The sequence below is a fragment of the Mugil cephalus genome, chromosome 20 (genome assembly GCF_022458985.1).
Source record: "Mugil cephalus isolate CIBA_MC_2020 chromosome 20, CIBA_Mcephalus_1.1, whole genome shotgun sequence".
In the NCBI taxonomy this organism is placed as follows: domain Eukaryota; kingdom Metazoa; phylum Chordata; class Actinopteri; order Mugiliformes; family Mugilidae; genus Mugil; species Mugil cephalus.
Window position 1 is genome coordinate 21615366 of NC_061789.1, and position 20875 is coordinate 21636240.

Consider the following 20875-nt stretch of genomic DNA (forward strand, 5'->3'; position numbering starts at 1 on the left):
AAGCTCCACAAAAGCACAAAGCATATTTTCTTACACACACACACACACATATATATATATATATATATATACATACATACACACATATATACGCGTGTGTGTACTTTTCTCTTACCCCTGTCTTTAGACTTGTTTTGCCTTCTGTGCGATTTAATCTGTGCTGAGGGTGCACTGAGCTCTTTTGTAAGTGCTTTGGCCATCTCATGCTTTAAATCTGGCGCTTTTCACTTTGTTTAGGACTGCCAGTTATGGCACGATTGGTATATGCTCCCGACCAATCAGGGGCTTCAGTGTCTGCAGGCGGTCGGCACGAGCTCGTTAACATGCAGGTATCTGACCAATGGGGGTGCTGCGTGTTTACCCTGCCCCGAGACGCGAGGTACGCAGTTGCAGCGGGAGAGAAACCGCTGCTTGGAGATCCGAGCCGCAATTCAGCCAGGCCGGAAGCCCCAGTCCCACAGCCTCCACAGACTGAACCAGCAGGCTACTGCATAGCCTCAGATGGAAATACTGTAGGATTTCACTCTAGCCACATGGTTTATCTCAGATTTTGATTTTAAATGGGCGTCGCACTTGGTCTTGCACCTTCCCTCCCCGAATTTTGTGATTTTATAATGTATTGTTATGCAAGGATTTAACATACCAGTAAGTAATTTTATATGTTTGATATTTTCATTTAATAAAATATTATAGGTCCTGTTTCCTCATCTGAAAGGACATGGGCTGTAGTACACAGAGGTTCCCAAAATAACAGCGAGGGATGTTATCCTGTAGCTGTATGGAATAATTGCACAATATAATCAACTGACACGAAATTATGCTAAATTATTATTATTGTTGTTGTTGGCTATGGTGACAATGAAATTATAATAGTTGGCCATTTTAAATAGGATATTTAATTTTCCTATTGATCAACGTGGTTGATGTGTTGCTTTTAATTATCATTAATGTGCGTTGTCTTATTTATTTGTTTGTTTTTTGTTAGTGTTGTTTTTGTTTGTTTGTTTTTGTTTTGTCTGATTTTTTTTTTTTTTTTGTTATTATTAATTATTTTTTTCGTGGGGTTTGTTTTTCTGCGTCGTTGCCGTCTGTTGTCTTCATACACGCCCGGGCTGAGGTGGAGTCGCTGCCGGCCAGCTCAGTAACGAAGAACCGCCTGTCTTGTCGATCCATAATTTAATTTGTTATTTGTTTTTGCTGCCGATGTGATTCCGCAAATGAAATAGACAGCTGCATAATTAATCAAATTAGGGACGGCGTTTTATTTTAATTATCGTTTATTTTTATTCAGCACGTATTTGACAGAGAATTCGCACAGCCCGGCCTAATATAAAGGACAACAATAGCGGGTATCGCTTATGCAAATAGCCGAACGATGTAGACTACACTTCGAGCATTTATAAAGCTGCAGCTACTCGTCTCGTAAATCTCAATCATTTTATTCTGAAGTCGTTAGTGGGCGTACAGTGAATGCTGAATGTAACAGCATGGCGAGGGGAAGGCAATGGCCGACTGCAAAGCACTTTCTCAGTGTGGAGACAAAGGCAGTCTCCCTGACTGGCGGCCATTCACCTAGGTTCCTTTTAGTCCACAAAGGGTAGGCTGAGCGATCATGTATGCCACAGCAGGCCTTCCATATACATTTTACGTTAAGAATTCAGACACATGCACAAATCTGGAAACTTCAGTTTATAGAAATTGTCCTAGGGACCTACAATTGGAACGATTTTTATTGTTGTTGTGTTCATTGAATTGAAGGCTATAGACTGAAACAGGCTTCATGGGGAGATAATAATACTGAGAGCAAAATGCTAAATATATGATAGCAATATGCTGGTTTACTTTTATGCTTGAAAACTGGATCAGTTTTAGGTTTAATTATCTTATGTTTATGTAAAAATATATGCACCATGTCCCTAAAAAACGGCATTATCTTCAGACTGCAAATTTTTCATATAGACAATCCTTTAAATCTTTCATACATATATATGTATGTATGTATGTGTGTGTGTGTGTGTGTGTGTGTGTGTGTGTGTGTGTGTGTGTGTGTGTAGGCTAAAAACTATGATCTTTAGTAATTTTGAAATAAGAAAAATAATAATTGAGGCACAATAATAGATGATTGTTGTTAAGTTAAATCACGTAGGCTATTTATACTGCGTGAAGCATTTTATTTTGTGAGTTTATTATATATTTTTCTGAAACACGTAACCTAAAATAGCCTATTTGGGATGATACATTTGATTAGGCCCACTTGACCTGAAATAGGTCAAAGAAGAGGAAGACGGTGAGAGTGCAGTTATTCACACACATGCTCACACAGGGAGGGGTGCGCGCACCCTTGCGTGCACACGCACACATACAGATACACAGAGGGAGAGGGAGAGCGACGTTATGCCTTTCAGGAGCTGATGCATCTCTGCTATGAGGCGGTATTTAAATGATAATATATATATATAATATCTAAATGATAAAACACAAATATTAGACCACCCTTCTTCCTTCATGATTTGACTCAAAACTCGAAATTACAATAGGATTTCTGTAGCCTATCTAAATACTATTAAATTGATTCAAATATAATTTTCATATAATCGACAGTTTTATGTGATTCGTTTTATTTCAGATTGTGCAAAAAAATCCAAATGCTGCTAGCAGTCTACCAGTTCAGATCACTGTACTGCAAAATGTATGACATGTAGTAAGAACCGGGTGGAGATTAGAGAGGAAGAAAAACGCCTGCATCGGTACGAGACAATAGGACGAGCAGGAGAAGGCAGCGTTGTTCACCTTGAGATGTAGCCTGATCATTCTAACTCACCTCGTCAGGAAAGCACATTTCTTCCTTTATTGAGACTGCTGCAGAAATCATGATTCATAAAATAATATTTCATTCATTCATTAATAAAAAATAATTAATTTTACTATGCCCTTTTTGGCGAGAGTAGTGGCGGATTACTGCGTTGTAGGCTATGTTGAATTAATTGTTTGCATGACAATATGAAAGAATTCATACCAACGTAAAATATAGTCTATGTGTGCTCGCTGTGCCTTTTGTCCATGGAATATTAAGTGCACTTCTCCCTGTGATTAGGCCTACTGTCTCAGTTGAACTAAAACTGAGCCCGACTCAGTGGGCTTGGACGCCATGCCGACTGGTAGTGTCTGCGGCGGCTTATTGTGAAGCCCACTAGCAATCGAAAGGGTGCGTTCAGCTGTAGCCTAATAACATTTTACTGGCATAAAGGTATGCTAATACGACAAAAATCAAAGAAGATGCCTACGAATCATATATTTTCTCTTACATTTTGTACAGTAGGCCAATAGACTGCAGCATCATTATTTTACGTCATGTTGTTCTTTTATAAGGTCCATATTTTTTCATATAATGAAAATTGCTTTGGATTTCTTTGACAGAAAAGATGATCGGGTGCTGCGTTTTTGGCTGGAGAAGCCTGCGATCGACTGAATGCAACACATAGATACGAAAGAAAGGATTATTATATGGGCTGTGTTTCATTTTCCTGACCTGCCCTATCCGGATTTCGGATTACTACGCATTCTTCGGAATGGAAGGACGGGATTTCGCTGCTTCGGCGCATCTCCTCTCGGAGCGGGGCGCCCTGGTGCACCGAGCCGCTTCTCGGATCGCTCCCTCGGCCCACAACTCTTTGCAACATGCCGGTCACTTCCCGCCGGGGAAATACTACCCCTCACACATACCGATGGCTCCCCACTCAGGTTAGTCAAACATTTACGAGGTTTTCGCTCCACAGCAATGTTGCTACTGGAATGGTTCTCTTCCAGTATCTTAGCCTATTTCTCAAAGCTGGCTGCTGTTTCCAATTCCTCTCATCATGTTGCGCTACAAAGCTTATCAGTGTGACTAATAAGGTGGTCTGCACGTGTGTCCTAAAAGCGGATTATTTTTGCACAGAGGTTATGAATGATTTGTTGATCAGGTGTGGCCGTTGGCAGGAATTCCTTTCTATTCAAATATCAGTTAATTCATCAAGTGAAATCTGATATAGGCTTTCTATCAAGGATTTGATAAAGCCGAATGAACATTTATGGGAGAAATATCTCAAAAGCAACGAAGACATTCTTATTAAACAGAGAGTAATATGATAAGTGAGCGGTAGGCCTATAGGCGAACATTTATTAAGATCAGTTTTAGTATAGCTACGTATAACTTGACCTGGCACTGATCTGCAGCTCAGTCTGAAATTAGATTTTCTCAGTTCAAACACAGAATACCAAAACACAATCCTGGACTATGGGGAGCCACATAAGCAAGAAAATTCAGAAGCACAAAATCCTTCTGTATTAACTATTTGAGGTGTTGGAGTATAAGTGTGTTCACAGCACATGCATCATGTCTAACAAGGGCTATCATGTGGCTCCAAATGTACACATTTACAAACATGGGTCTGCACTAAACAGTCCAAATTTACAATTTCTTTTCAACAAAACCATGGCAAACCTTAAATATACAATTGTGGTTGATTTATAATCATTCCTGTGGTTGTAGGTGTTATATTGGACTTAGTTAAATACTATATAAAAGCTCCTAATTTTATGTTTAAGTCCAGAGGATAAAAAACATACTATTGCATGTTGTGTCGGACTGGATCATAAACAAAGGCATTATTTTTATTTTTGTAAAACCAGGGAGATATTTAAGGGAGAAAGTGATCAAACCGTTTCCTTTGGAAATGTGTTAATGTGGCCTCTTAAACCACATGTTTATGCTGCAGCAGATGAGTGTTGGGTTACAGGAAAGCACAGAAATATTCAGCCGTTTAAAATCTGCCAAAGCATAACAGAATGAAGTGGGTTAAGTGGGCAAGTTAAAAATAGTATCAAAGTCAGCTGACAATGTTCTTTAGTGCCGGTTAACATTGAATTTTACATGTGTTAATTCATGTTTTCAGGATAAGACAGGTCTATACTACAGACAGTAATGAGGTTAAGCTAATTAAATACATTTGTTTTTCAAATTTATGGTGGTATGACAAGTTCCTTTGCAAAGTCATGCCACACATGAGAGATAAATAGTCAACATGGAGATGAAGCTGTTCACCATTCATTTCTGACATTAGTTCTTGCTTTTGGAGAGAGAGTACTTGCTCTCTCTCTCATTAACACACAAACACACACACACACACACACACAGAGACATGAGAGAGAGAGAGAGAGAGAGAGAGAGAGAGAGAGAGAGATTTTTTTTTAGAGAGTGAGGCTGATGTTGGTTATGAAGCACAGGTGCTCCAGAACCAGATTTGACATTTCTTTTGCAGAGCCAACATGAAGGACTACCATCCAAATGTAAATCAACAGCACAGGGGTCTCATTGTTCTCCTCATTCTTGTCTGTATGGCATGGGTGTGACCGCACAATTGTCCGATTTCCTCCAGATCAAATAATGAATTCTTTACATTTTAAGTATTGGATTGAAAGACTAATTTGATAAAAATTTCACATAATTTCGAGATCTTCTCTAGGCCATAAAAAATATTTCTTTTGCTATGCTAAGCTAGTAACTTTGATATTTTTTAAATATGTGAAGGTGTCATAATGCAAATTGGATGGGAGATGAAGGATCATTTGCAATTATTTTTGCATGTAAGATGGTAGTTTGTGAAAACAATAAGGTTTTTCTGTCAATACTGGAACACTGTAAGTTATTCCCAAGTGAAACCGCGTGTTCGAGGCATCGTCTGTTTGCACTGACACCTGCATGTGCATTTTGCAAATTTAAAATGTAAAGGCGTTATTAAAGACACAAGCACTGTATAGTTTTCCATTGCATTTAATTTACAGCAATACAATTAATTCCATTCCCAGGTAGTGTTTCTTGTTATATTTACTGGCTGTAGTTTACCTAAATGAATATGAGTTATGTTTGTAGGTTGTGTGATGAAGCAGATCCCAGTCTGTATCCTAACAGGTCATTATTGCTTTCACATTCTACTAACATTTGCTAGCACACCTGAACCGCTTCTGAGATTTCCTCTTGGGTACCAACTTGCACAGCTGTTCACATTAATACATTATATAGAATATGAACATCTCAGGGTCCATGTTAAAAAAAAAAAAAAAGTTTCTTTCCTTCTTACATTTACTGATGAGTTCAGCTGCAATCAGACATATCGACGTATGTGAACACACATACTCCCACCTTAATGCCCATTAAACCATGTTACTTGCCAGTAGAGATTCTGTTATTTTGCATTTGCCTCTGTCCGTCTTTGCCTACTACAAACCTGTCATTTGTAGTGCATGTCAGATGGTGGATTTATTAGTTTACACTTGCACTACGTTCTGAGAATTAGACATTGGAGCAACTTCTCTCCCTCTCTCTCTCTCTCTCTCTCTCTCTCTCTCTCTCTCTCTCTCTCTGTGTTCTTTGATACAGTGAGACACAAGCCTGTAAACACACCTAATGTGTTCATTTACAAGGACTTTGAAATAGTAATTTTATCTTCTGCTGACTCGAGTCCATAGTCTGACAGTTTTCACTTGGCTGTGAGGCCAGGATTCAAATGTTGGATGACGGCAGCACAGGGGACACCGTGGGGCTGTCTTTCCTGCTGGCATTTATGGCTGGGGGTTCATCTTTCAGTCATATTGTTCAGATCAGTGTGCTCTGGCTGAGGTGTGGCTGTGTGAAAGCAGTGGGGGTTCAGAGGCTGTCCATGGCTGAGCTCTGCTCTAAACAGCCCATGTAATCAAAGGTCATATTTGTGTCATCTTGCTCACTCAGGCTCCTCTTCCTTTACATCTGCCCTCCTTCCCTTCCCATAATATGTCCTCTCTCTTGTCCTCTCCATTTTCAGTCTCCTTTCTTTGCAGCAGGAAGATACTAATGTCTGGGAAGCGGTGGGCTTCCTGCCACTTCTGTTTTATCCACCCTCCCCTACCCTTGGGCCATTGTTGCAGACCCCACTTTTGTGTGTGTTTTACAGCTGCTGTTAAAGATAAAAACACTCCATTCTACTCACTTTATTGTTTTCTCGTAGGATGTCCCTGTCATTCTGTTGTTTTTTTATGTCTTAGCTGGATATTTGAGTAGCTCCTCCTATCAAAGGTTAGCCATGCTGTCTGCTTGCTCAAGTTTTGTTTTTCCAAAAGGGAATAAATATCTTTACTAAGACTTTTATTGAACATCTCATTGCTGTAATATCCCATGGGTCTGTTGTTATTGGGAAGACTCTTCAAAGACAAACACAGGTGTTTGATGGACTTAGCAGAGGGTTGGTTACAACCAGGGTCTTTAAAAAGAACAAACCTCCGGTTTCAGTGGGTGAGGGCTTTTGCTGGAGGGGAGGTTTCTTCCCGGCCTTGTAGTTCTGGTGTTGTGAACAGTCAGAACTTATACTACTGTGTGCTTTTACCCACCCCCATCCTTGCTGACCCCAGAAAAGAGCAGTGGCTGAAGTGTGTTGCATGCTCAGCGTAATTATTTAGCAACACAGCACTCAGTTCCGTTGAATGTAGTGGCTCTCTTAGCCCAGCGGTCTTGGAGAAATGTTGAGAGAAATTCAGGTGTGAGGAGCCTTACGTAAGTGAAAATAAATCTTGTATAGTCTGGACGTTACATTAAAAGGGGATGTACTGACTGTAGCCAAGGTGATGACAGAACAGCTAAAGAACATGGGTCGCTTCTGCTTTGTAACCCATTTCTTTGTTCAAGTTCAAAACAGAGCACCAACCATGGCCTCCTGCTAGATTTGTTTTGCAATGTTGTGGGGTGACATTGTTAAGATATCCTCCTGAACCCACTGTCCTTCTGAGCAGTGGAGGTATTGCTTGGCATCCTACACCTGGCTGAAATATTACCTTGTGCAATTCTGAAGCCTTCATCTTGACAATCCAAATGAATGAGAAGGCCATTTCAGCTGAGTCTGAAAGGATCTGCCACTTGCATATTTGAAAATAATTTTGTGTTCAATATAATTGAGTATCTGTGTCATTAAATCTCAAGCATAAAAAAAAACTTTCTACTAGTTTTGTCACATTTGGAACATCTTACTATGTTATTGTAGTTAAAATGCATCATTCTTAGGTACCTCAAACAGCAGATCTTTGCTCCTCGTCCAAACTGAAGCCTAAGGCTGCCAGAGCGGTCGAACTTTGCAAGGGGATTCTGACAATCAAATGTCCATGTTGCCTCAGATACAGACCCTTCAAACACTTCAGCCACCCACACCACATTGTGTTGCATGGTGCCACGGAACTTTCGTTTCAAGCACGGGGCATGTACATAAGATAGACACAAAGGAGACCCAGGTGAAGGTGATGGGCAGAATAACACCTTCCTGGACTGGATTTCAGGACACTCGATTTAAAAATCTTTTCTATTTTAGTATCAAAATAAAGACAAAGTCAGTAGTTGATTTAAGAACCAAATGAGACTTTCTGACACACACAAATGTGTGTGTGTATTTTCCTGAAATTCTCTCTTCTTTTGTCAGTATCGGGGTGCTTCTCATCAGACAGACTCAGGACGATGTCAGTGCATGGCCGTACTGCATGTGACAGCTGTTAGACATTATTAACAGCTCAAGCAGAAAATCCAGATTACTTGTTAATTTTATCATTGTTTTTTCTCAGTGAAAAGAACAAAAACGGGCCATTGACCTATTGTTGATATCAGATTTGGCATTAGTGACAATACTGTATGCACATGAGTGTGTATGAATGTGTGTGCGATTATGTTTGGGTTGGTGGGCGTGTGAGCGTGCATGCGTTTGTCACAGGCTGCGTTCCCCAGACAAGCCGTCACTATAGCTGAGGCACCCTGTGGTCTGCTGTAAGGCCTAGACAGGTGCATTGTTAACCCTGCAACGTCTGAGTCTGTCCCAGCTGGGTCGGCTGTTAGTGCCCCTGACAGGATTTCATCCCTACAGCTTGTGCCCATAGATTTTGCTGCATTAATAAGGACCAACAGTACTGATGTTATTATGTGCTCTCTCTTGGAAAATCGAAGGAGTGTTAAATCCACAAAATTCAAGCAATAGCTTAATTTCATAGAAATCATGGCGCCTGTGCATGCTTAAGATTCTGCTGCATCAAATACATTTGATGTACTATAATACAAAAATGACAGTATTTGCTGGGAGGTCTTATAAACACAAATAATGGTGAATTATTTTGTGACTGATCATGAAACACTGGGCATTGTTGTCACATCACAGTACTAAACAATGAGGCAAACTGCTAAAAATATGAAACATTTTGCCATTAATACATGTAGTATGACTCTAATCCTCGCTCTCTTACTCGTTTTGATTTGTTTTTCTCTCTATTGTTTTATACAATACTGTAATTTTTCTGTAATCTGTAGGTGTTCACACTTTGATCATTTGCATCTATAGTCGTTCTGCTCCTCCTTACAGTCCCTCCCCATGTCTCTTTTACAGTAATTGTCTACAATAATTCTACTGAGCTCTGCATCCCACCCCCCTTTTTCCCCTTTCTGCCTCGTGTGACCACTAGGCTACACTGCCTCCCTTCTACAATGCAGAATGTGTCCTGAGGAACTGGGGCAAATGACAAATGACTACAGCAACAGATGTGTTTGCTTGCATGCATTAACTTGCTCTCCTTCCCATGCTTGACCACTGACCTACCCTCTGGTGAATGTGAGGGATGGGACTGCGTTAGTTTATTTGGATGCCCAAGAAAGAGAGGAGAAGGCAGGCACACTGAGGCAGACTGTCATACACTTACTGGTGCATTGCAAAGAGAGAGGCATGCACACAGACATTCACATAATGCAAGCACATTAGACTGACTCACACATCAGACTTCCCAGGAGGCCATGGGCCAGTGGGACAAAGCAAGTGATCATCTGTTTACATTTAATTATAGAAAGAGGACTACTTCTGCAACCATTGCACTAGCTTTTTTATATTCTTGAGAAAGAGAGAGATCTTTGACAGCCTTTTCTCTCAATGGTGAATAGTTATTTCATCCCCTCAGCGCTGCTACAGCCCGCAGTCTCTCAGTACAGTACGACAGGACACAGAGAGCGAGGGGAAGAATATTGTAAACCTTCTCATCCTAGTGTACCATGAATGTACAAATTTATGAGACACAAAAAGCAGCAAACCAACACAATGTGTTTTGTCCATTAGCCTTGACATTCACCCCTTTAAAAGTGAATACATCCTTCACACCCGCCTGTGGGCTTTTGCTTTGGCACACTAAAACTGTGATCCATCAGAACAGTAAAAACAAAAAAGGAAGAGTTGATCTTTGGGATTAGAGTTGTATAAAATGTGTCTGGTATTACAAGAAACAGGGCCATTTCAGTAGTTAATCTTCCAGCTTCATTACTGACATCCAGCTGAATGGGTGTTGTTTGCCAGTGGGGACAGAAATGGGTGAACTGTCAGTTAGACATTGAGTTGATGGCCTGGGGATGCCAGGGGTGAGAGTCAGATTAGGACAAGGTTGGCCCTGTAGGCTCAGGCCAGACAGGTCACAGTCTCTTGCAGGTGCTTTCATAAAAGAGCCCCAAAGGCCAGATGCATAGCCAGTTGGATGCAACCTGAGCCAGGAGTGAACCACCCCCCAACAATAATACATACACCACTACATAGTGCAGTGTATGTTCATAGACCCCACTGCCACCACCCACCTTCTCCCCTTTATTCTGAAATATGGCAGGTAAATTAATTGTGTGACTAAAAACACATATGACAAGATGAATGTGCACTGTGTGATGGAGGCGTAGCATAATAATCCATTGTACTGGTGTTGGGGGTGGCAGTAAGCGACACAGGGGAATTTGCAGGGAATTCGCTGAAGGGCTGGATAGCCTCTGAACAGTAGTGTCAAATGTTTTGAAGTGACACCCAAGTGTACCAGCTCAAAGATTGTTCCTCGGTCTCTCCACCTGTCCACTACATCACTGTGTTTTCAGCAGAGAGTCTGTAGCAAATGTTGCTGTCATTTGTTTCTGTCTTGTTAGGTGAAATCTGAGATTTTAGTGGTAGAATTAAGGTTCAGAGGAATCCCTTACTCACAGAGCTCCACCATAGACTTAAACTGTGGAACAACCTAAAGGTACTATGGGACTGATGTGACACAGGTGAGACGTTCCCAGGGTTCAATTTGATCTCCTACACTGACCGGTTATAGCTCTCGGTCTGTGTGCAGGCACCGTAGACTGTAAATAAATAGGGATGCCAAAACAGCTCCTCAAATTGGAAGTAGGACTCCCTTGGTGGCTGAGTGCAGTTTAGGTAATAACCCCACCTCTTTTTTTCAAGGATGGTTGCTGTCATTTTAGGTAGCTAATGTAGCTATGCTGTATGCCGATGCATGATCAACTTTCACTTTTTCATATTTTGGTCGGTTTGACCAATGCAAGGGAGTGGGGATGTATTGTTCATATGGGTTGTATGTTCATAAGCAGGAAGAAAGCAGTGTTTCCACACAAGAATTAGAACAGTTCTAATTGCTGTGACGTAGGGCTATGATTACACGCTGACTAACGCACTGACAGACCTCTTACTTGGCTGGCTGCTGAGATGGTTTGATGCCTTTTGGTTAAACAGCATAATGGAAGGGTGTGTGTATGTACTTATGTATGTGTGTGTATGTGTGTTTTCTATGTGTGGGTAGGTACCTGTGTATGTCTGTGATTAAACTGAAATGGTTTCCTGTGTTTTGCAAGTTTTACATTTTGCTTTCATGCGTGTGTCATTATTTGTAGCAGCAACTTTTCTTTCTAATAAAAACCCTGCTTGGACAGCTGTTACTGAAAAACTGAGGAAGGTTTTGTGTATATGTGTGTATATGTGTCAATGCTAGTGGAAACAGCAATCAAAGGAGGTGTGTGATTCTGAGAATGAAGGGAAACAGAGTTGCACACACCTGAGAGGGTGTCATGTGAGGGTGGGGCGGGGGGCTAATTCTGCCTTATCCCTGGACATTTTTTATTTCATGGTTCGCTCTTTGCTCCGTTACGCATGGTGCTGTTGGAGGTGGGGGATTTGGTAAATCCACATCAATCCTCTTTAATTATAATGTTGATTAACGGTTTTGTCTGTGCAGTAATCTGAACGAAAACACACGGGTGGAATTTTGTGCAGTTTATTATTGTTAAGTCTGTTGCAAAAATTAAATGGGTAAGAATTGTTCAACTTTTTGCAAGAAGCTGTGTTGTTTATCTGGAAATATCTGTAATTCACATCATATGCCCACTAAATGGGATGGTGGTTTTGGTAATGCTGTCTCTCTTTTAACTAGACAGAAGTTAACTAGACAGATGGAACAATAATATTGTTGTGGAATATTCAACACAGTCATGGGCATTTTGTTTTGTGTATCTCATATGATTAGATTAGATTATTAGATTAGTTATTATTGCTGTACTACTCATGGGATTGCAAGTGTTTTGATACAGGAGAGTTCATTCTGTGCCGCATCATATCATGTAGATGGTTTGGTAAGTGAATGACAAAGCACACACTGGTCTTCAGTAGTAGCATGGCAATGCTGAATCAAAGTCATCTATTCACATGGATAGTGAATGGATCAATATCATGTTGTAAGCTGTGCATTTGTGTGTGTGAAGAAGTGTGTTGTTGGACACACTGGAACATGTGTTGCTGCTTCAGATGTCTTATTTTATAGAGAGTAAATTTAATTTGTGCTGTGAGGTACGCAATGAATGGACTTATGCACTTATGTGCACGTGTGTGTGTCACCATTGGACAGATCTGCTCTCAGAAAAAGTAGCTGCTCCGAGGATCAATAGAGACACACTGCGCACACACAACCACAACATACATACAGATGACATCTATCAGTTGACAGAGTCTCCTCCTGCTCTATGGGCTCTCCTTCCAGCCAAGCAGATGGCGAACAATCAGAATGAAAGTAGATCCTAAGTCCTTAAGGATCTCCATCAGTCTACTGGTCTCTGGGATTGTCTTGCACGGTGCTCAAGTTTCTCAAGCTCTGACTAAGACTACCCACCTCTCCAGCTCAGCCGTAGTCATCACCTTCCGTTCGCATCTCACATATGCTTCGTGTAGCGATACCACGCTTTAGTCTCACATCCAGCAACTGTCTGCATAAACCCCCACAAAAAAATGGTTGCTGACAATTTCTGCCATTGTTCACTCTGTTGTCTCCCAGCAATGTGCCCCTGCACTGTTAACTGTGGCACCACAGTGTGTGGAAATGGCAAATATTTAGAAGTCTATCTATATTTCCCTTCTCTGTCTTTCCCACTTACCTATACAAGCTGCACCACCCTGCTGTTTGTGCATTTGTAGGAGAGAATGAACAGGATTTATTACAGCATGCTTGGTTGGGCCCTTTTGCTTTGAAGCTTGAACTGCTCCTAACTGTAAGTGATTTTATGAGACATGCTCCTGTGCCAGTCAGCCATGCTGCTCTGCCACAACTGGACGCATGGAAAACAATGGAAATGCCGCTCCAGCACAGACCACCTGCAACACTCAGCAAAGAGGACAGGAGAACATGTGCATTCTTGAGTATGTAAGCATGCAAATGTGTTTGTGTAGGTGTGTATTTGTGTGCGCCTAAAGACTGAACTGGCGGAGAAATTATAGAAATTTTGTACTTTTTTGGGGAAAGCCTTGTGGTGTCCCTGCACACATCTCATGATGTAAGGAAATATCTAATTTTCTCATCAATTTTCCCTTTTTCTCAATTTTTCCTTTTTCTCTACCGCTTCCAAAAATTAATAAGGAATGAGTAAGTTAGCAAGGAAAGTGACAGAGCAGTCAGGAGAGAGCTGTTGGAAATGGTTCCAACCATGTTGAACTAAAGTCTTGTCTTAGCTGGGATGTTTCATCACTGGATTGTGGTTTGATTATTATTCTTTCAAATAATCAAAGAAAAAATGTCCTGAATTTTTTGTCTACAACTACGTTTGAGTAAAGTAAAAATATCTAGCCTTATACCTTTTAGCAACTACATTACCACACTGAGGTCACAGCCAGGTCAGCTGCAGTCTGGAGCCTTAGTGTGTATGTGTGTGCTCATTGTGTGTTTATTTGCCAATATGTACTTTACTCACACACACACACAGGTGCTAGCTATAAATCTGCCTCACCCTATTCAGGTCTGCTGAGCACACAGCACAAGCAGTTGGGGTTTCACCCTTTTTGAAGCATGGGGGGATAAAGGAGAGTGAGGGGAAAGGGTTACAGGAGAAGACAAGAATTGAGGGGAGAAAAATGAGAGAGGGTTCTTAATGACAGGCCTGGCTCACATGATTATGGAACTGCTTGATCAGGATCAGGATATTCCTCAAAGAAGTCAATTGAGCCCCTCCTCTATTCCCTAATTATGCATAGATTGCCCCACTGGCTATTCAGTAGGGCTCCTTGGCACAAGTATGCAAACTCATGTCTATATATGTGTTGTGAAAGGCATTTGTCAAGAGTTTTTTTTTTTTTTTTGGAATCTGCTGGCAGTCTGCCTTCAACTATGGGATTTTCAAACTCATTAATCATTTGCACCCCATCCGTTTTCCCCATACAGGCGAGCAGACAGTCAGTACCAGGTAGGGCCAGCAGGGGGGTCCACTCCGGAAGGCCTCTGTCATTAATGTGTAAGAGGGTTGATGATGCCCGAACTGTGGTCACAGAAAAAAAGCAAAGTTGTAGAATGTCAATACAAACAGGCAGCTCCTTCACAGCGCCCAGTGTTGACATAACTGCTCTCTTATCTGAAAAGTGCAAAGCCCAGCCCTACAATAGAACTCTGAGCCAGAACAAATACATCAGGAGATAGAAACCACACACTCCAACATACAAATCCATTGTCATACATACTGACTGTGAAGGAATGTATAGCATTGCACTTGAAGTCAATGCTGCCGCTACTGAATGCATAAATAATAATGCAGTGGTACTATGCAGCAGTACCACAATCAAGTGATGGTCCCAGCACAGGTAATTCATTCCTCCAAAAGGCCTGGCATTCTCACCAGCTCATGAAAATAATGGGATGTTTGGGATCTCAGTAAAGGGGGCTATGGACCACTGCTAAATTTGGCAAAGAGTGAAGGCCAGCCTGACAGTCATAAGACAAGCTTTGCTCTTGGGCCTAAGTGAATGAGCAGTTTCAGTTGCAGCTGCAACTATCACATGTGCAACTGTGTGTGAAAGCAAGCTGAATCAAGAAAGAGAACGGGACACAAATAAATAGGATTAAATTATCTGTGTCACAATGTTTTTAGTGTAAAAATCTTTCAGTACTATGTCCTCTTCCTTGTTTTTCCATTATGGGCTCTGCTGGACCTTAACTAAGCTTGGCTTAGACTGTTGTGAAAATCTTCTGACATCCATTGCACCCTTGTGGAGATGCAAACTCCCAGATGAGGTTTCATTGAACAACCCAAAGACCGTAAAAAGAAGAAGTAATTTTTTTGCCCAGGACGGTTTCTCTCAATTTATGTAGTTATTATAATGCTGGTGCATGTTCCAGTGTCAATTTTTCAGATATCTTTAGTTTTAGGTAGTAATTTGTCGCTATAGTAACAGGATGTGACCGCAATGATGACTGATTGTTCCAGTGCCAAACATTCCATAAAGTGGCCCCATAAGACTGTGAGAACAGGAATAAATAAATAAATGAATAAGTATAGTGTATAATCTTGAATTTCTGTGTTACTGTTGGAGGTAGAGCAGAACGCAGTATTAACCAAACAAAAATGCGGGTGAGTCTGGCAGAAGTGTGCATGGGTCATCATGCTGTCTCCACTTAATTCTACAACTACAGGTCGCCGGTAGGTCTTCCTTCTTCGTGTTCACAGAATTATTTCAGTGGTCATACCTTGTTTGAGGTGTTCTGGTCTAACACGTAGGTGCAGAATTAAGTGTGCTGTATACAAAAGAAAAGTTACTCCTGGACCTTGCATTTTATACCATAAATGCTAAAAGCTAACGCATAAGCTTATAATGCTGTTGAGAACGGCCATGTGGAAAGCTATATGGTTTTAATTTCCTCAGTCTAACATCTGTACATAGTAACTATTGAGTTATTTTTCAAGGTTTGTGTGCATGCTGTGTTTGTGATTGTTTTAAGGATGTGCTTCTGACACATCTCTCTCATCCTATCTTCATTTCTATATGTGAGGTGGACAAAATGTGATTACTACAGAGTGATAGAAGACTGCAATGATAGCTCTTGAGTCAACCAACCAGGCACGGCAACAGTTCATCACATTATATTACTCACTTTTTCTCTATGGTTTGACCTTGGTTTTTGCCTTTCTGCTCCTAGCTGTTAAAGCCCAAGGCCCAAGCTGCACAGCTCTGTATTACACTACATGTGCTCCTGTTCAAATGAGAACAGATTTTATACAGATTGCTTCCTTTGCACAGATTGCAGGAAATGCTCTAATTTTACTCATCTCCACTTGAGTGTGTTACTGCAGATGGTAAGCAGGCCCCTGCAGTAGCATTTCATGGATGACCAGGGTCAGCAGTCAGGAGACATAAGTCATAAGCCCAGTTTGTCTGATGCATTTCATAAAAGTCCCTGTGTTATTTAGCAGTGGTAAAAAGAGTTTATCTATGGAGGCAAAGAGAAGCCAAAGTAGGGTGCAAATTAAGAAAATGCTCTCATAAATTAGAACAGTACACTACAACACTAGCAAATACAGAAACACACTTACCTACAATACAATATGATACGATACGATAGCATAAGATATTGAATGATGAGGTGAAAGAATGATATTGCATATTGAATCTGTTGGCATTGGCTGTCTTAAACTGTTGCCCAAGCACACTACTGCATAGAAGATGACGTATCCGTAGTTTTTCTGATGAAGGCGTTTTCTTGATTTGCACGTGTTCTCCAGCTCTCTCAGCCACTGTACTATCTTTATGAGAGTGGAATATTCAAGTAAAGTCACCTGATACAATGTGATGATAAAGTGTGTCCTTTTCAAGGTTATACTGTATACTAATGTTTGACCTTGGCTTCCCAGGTGCCCAGCTTCACCTTCATTGTAGGTTATCAAAACAAAAATGCTTACATTTGTCTTGGACAACACTGCAATAAAAAAAATATTTCTCCTTTTGCTTCCTTTGAGAACCTTGTGAAAAATTACATTCAGGGCTGCAGAACAACCTTGGGCTGGCTGGTGTTATGGCTCCCGGGTCTGTTAACTGGACAGTTTTGTCTTTGTGACTCTGACATCTACCACAGACAGAGAGAAGCCAGAACAGGGAGCTGCCTTCTGTTTCACTCACACACATCACTAAAGGATTTTATCATATTACAGACCAATCCTCTGAACTCCATATGAGGACACCAGCAAAGCAGTGACTTAAACCAGGCACAGCCCTGCTCTGTATGACCTACAGTAAAGGAGGTGCTATGGGACAGATAGGGCCTGTTCAGACCTTCCACTAAAATCTGTTGTGGGCTGTCCAATCATAAGTGGGCAGCTTTAGGTACATGTGTTCAGACCTGGCATTAAACATGCGTCTCCAAATGCATGTCCACATCTGATCTCAGTTACGTGCTCTTTAAGTAAACTTACTTAAGTACTTTAAGTAAACCGCAACATTATCTGGGGCACAGTATAATATTGTGTTTACATGCAGAGCTTAATCGAGCTATGCTCAAAACTCGACTTTTTTACTACAGTCCTGGTCCCAGTTTACATGCAGCGCAAGAAAATCGAATAACTGTTCTCCTCCTCCACACTAGGTGGCGATACCTGTCGTTTTAGCGGGATAATACCACGTTAATACGGCCCGATTTCCGGGTGACCTATTACGCGATATAATAAACAAGATGCAGCGGACCGGCATTTCAGACAACAACCAGACGAATAATACTACAGTTTTTAATCTCGTACGTAATGTTCGCGCTACTTCTGGTGCAGGTAAGATCCGCGCTATCCCTCAGACGGTTCTTCTAGCGGCTCCGTTTCTCTTCTTCTTCTTCTTCTTCTTCTACACCTGGCTTTCTTGGACATGTTTGTTCCAGGGTCACACGCCAGTGCAGTGGTTGTGGAGCATGTTGATCTCTAATGGATCAATACCACTGCTCCAAAATCAAGAACAGCGCTGTTTTATGTGTATGAGTCATGACTTTGGGACACACGTTAAGTATAACTCCAGGAGTTTCTGGGTAAATAAAGACAAGAAAAAAAAGACAGGAAATATGTATATGTACACATGGCTCCCTATACCTCAACATAACTGCATCAATAATTAACACTTTAATATATATATACATATACATATACATATACATACTTTCATTTGTAAATTCCTACTTAATTGTTTTTTTTTCTTTTCTGGTGATCATTTCTAATAGCGGCAAAAGTCAGCTGACACGGGAGCACCCTTGTTGTGTATCTCAGGACGCAATGCACAGACACAACCAAAAGAATGTGGACATATGAGACCGAGACCATCTGTGAATGTGGGCAGAGATCGGATCTCTCAAATGCGATCTGCTTTCGTCCTGGGGGTGTTCACAACTTTCTTTGCAAGATCTGAACAGGCCTAAAGAAGAGGGAGTCCTGTAAATTAGATGCTGGGATGTTTGGTAAGGGTGTGGTTGGAAAATCTTTTTCAGAACTCAAAAAATGAAGAGAAAGTGTTTCCATTTGGAATCATGCAGATGATGCAAACTAAGGCAATGCAGTATGGCAAAGAGTCCAGACACTAATGTGGAGCTGAGTAACAGGGAGAATGAAAGGATGGAGAATAATAGAAGGATGATGGACAGAGTGTGAACACAGCAGGAAAACTGAGAAGCGGAATGAGTGATGAAGCTTGAGGGAGCAAAGGGGGAAGAAAAGACAGAAGAGGATGAAACTGAAAAGGGGAGGACAGCAGGTGAGAGCTCATTGCAAGCTTCATGGCATTATGGGTGTTATTATGCACCAACCAAAGATGATGGGCAGATTCTCTCCTCATGCAGCTCTTGTCTTTGAGCATGTTTTTGAGCTCGGCAGAAAACACTCAGCTTCATTTAGGTGCCATCCATCCACCCACATCCACACTCTGCTTTTTTGAAGCTAGGATCACCTAGGGCTGGAGTTACAGGAAATATAGTCATAATGGTTTAATCTTGTATTTTTCCAGCAACTGGATAGTCATCGCATTTCTTCAATGTGACACACGCATATATGCAGTGTGTTGACTCTCTGCTAAAACCTAATTTGTACAATACAGTAGTTGGATGCTCAAAGCTAGAAAGAAAGTGAATGAGAGAGAGGCAGCCACTTCCTGTGCCAGCCAGTGCCAGGTTACTGTAATACTGGAGCCTTATGGTCGCCCTTAGGGAAGGGAAACCTGCCCAGTCTAACCACATCTCAATTAACCAATTAAGTTCAAAAGTGAACAGGGGACTGATTAGAGAGAATTGTGCTGAGTACTTGTTTTGTCTGTTTTTCCATTACCAGGCATGTCTGTGTCTATGACCTGGCTGGCTGAGTTTTGGCTGTGTCTGCCGAAACATGGCACGCAATCTGCCTTTAGTCACCCATCCATTCCCATGGCCAGAACATAAAACCAGTGGATTTAGACAGATCAGTCATCAGCTGTAAAACAAACCAGATCCAGAGCATTCCATATGATGTTTCCTGTGGAACAGCAGGACCATAAAAATCCCATTGTTGAATCTGGAGTTTCAGAGACCTGTAAGAGATTATTCAAGAATGAAGAACAGATTTTAGTCAAATCTAACGGCAGATTAGTTCTAATGAATGCAAAATGGGAGGCTTAGTGCCTTACTATGGGCCTGTTGGAGTCTCAACATGCTCCTCACCTTGACAAAATGCTTCAGGCAGGAAGTGATCGTAGAGACAGAAATAGAGACAGAAAAAGTATGTGGGCTGTACAATTGTAGTCAGTCCGCTTTGAGCTCCCCATCTAAATATGGTGTTTGGAATGGTGCTCTCAGAAGATGTCTTGATGCTCTTTGTTTTCTTATTGTTAATTAGCATGATGTATGTCAGTGTTTCTGTCTCTAACTTGTGTATGTGTATAACTTGTGTATGGGTGTGTATGTACTGCTTATTATGCGAATATGAGAAAAGGCGTGAGAGAAGTCAGAAAGCAGTTTGAGAGTTGAACGGTGTCCCTGTTGTAAGCGAGACCCTAGAGGATTCCTCCCTCCCCCCTCTCTTCTGCATCCTCCTTCCTAAGACTCATCTCTTTCTCTGTGAGATCCAGAATGGGGGGAAGACATTTGTCAATAACAGGGGAGACCAAAATAATGTTTATGGGCTCAAGCAGCACTGAAATCATTTTCCAGATCAGTGCAACTGCATGGGCCCTGTGGGGGAGTAAATTTGTCTTTCCTTCCCTGTTCCAATGGGAAACATCATGGGAAAGAAAACAGCTTGGATCGCTAGAAAGATGACCTGACGCAGCTGTGGGCGGCTTTTTGTGTTGGAGTTCACTGCTGTGTGTGTGTGTGTTGTATAAGAGAAAGACAGAAACAACAAGAGACAGGAAAAGAATGAGAGAAAGCAAAATGAAAATGTAAATGTTAGCATCCACATGGATCCCCACTATAGTAACAACACCTCATACCTTTGGAATATGGAATATAGAATGAAGAGATGGATACAACAAATGACCCTGAAATGACCTCAGGTACGAATGAGTCGATTAACAAACCCACTTCTCAAAATTTGAACACGCAATAAACGGTCCTGCTTGAATGTCTACATAGCTCTGCCCCTATATGGTGCCAGGAGAAAAGCGCTCCAAACCCCGCAAGTTCTCAGCAGAATGTTCAAATTTGTCCTCCCACCTTCTGTGTCCCAGTCTGGAATGTTTGCTTACTTTCTGTGGATGAAGCAAGTGGCTCAGCAAGCAACTGCACTTTCACATGGATA

The 20875-nt window shown here is 41.3% G+C and overlaps 1 protein-coding gene across 10 annotated transcripts in view; it reads left to right on the top strand.

Moving 5' to 3' along the window:
- Positions 1-374: 374 nt before the first annotated feature.
- Positions 375-20875, top strand: part of LOC124997630 (BAH and coiled-coil domain-containing protein 1) — a 60306-nt gene continuing 39805 nt past the window's right edge. For 9 of the 10 annotated variants that reach the window (XM_047571485.1, XM_047571490.1, XM_047571487.1 and 6 more), the window contains exons 1-2: positions 375-645; positions 3418-3741. In XM_047571485.1, the coding sequence (XP_047427441.1) occupies positions 3570-3741 (172 nt within the window). In that variant the 5' untranslated portion in view covers positions 375-645; positions 3418-3569. Of the gene's footprint in view, positions 646-2227; positions 2433-3417; positions 3742-20875 lie in introns of those variants that run through there. The other variant, XM_047571486.1, reaches the window with a different exon arrangement.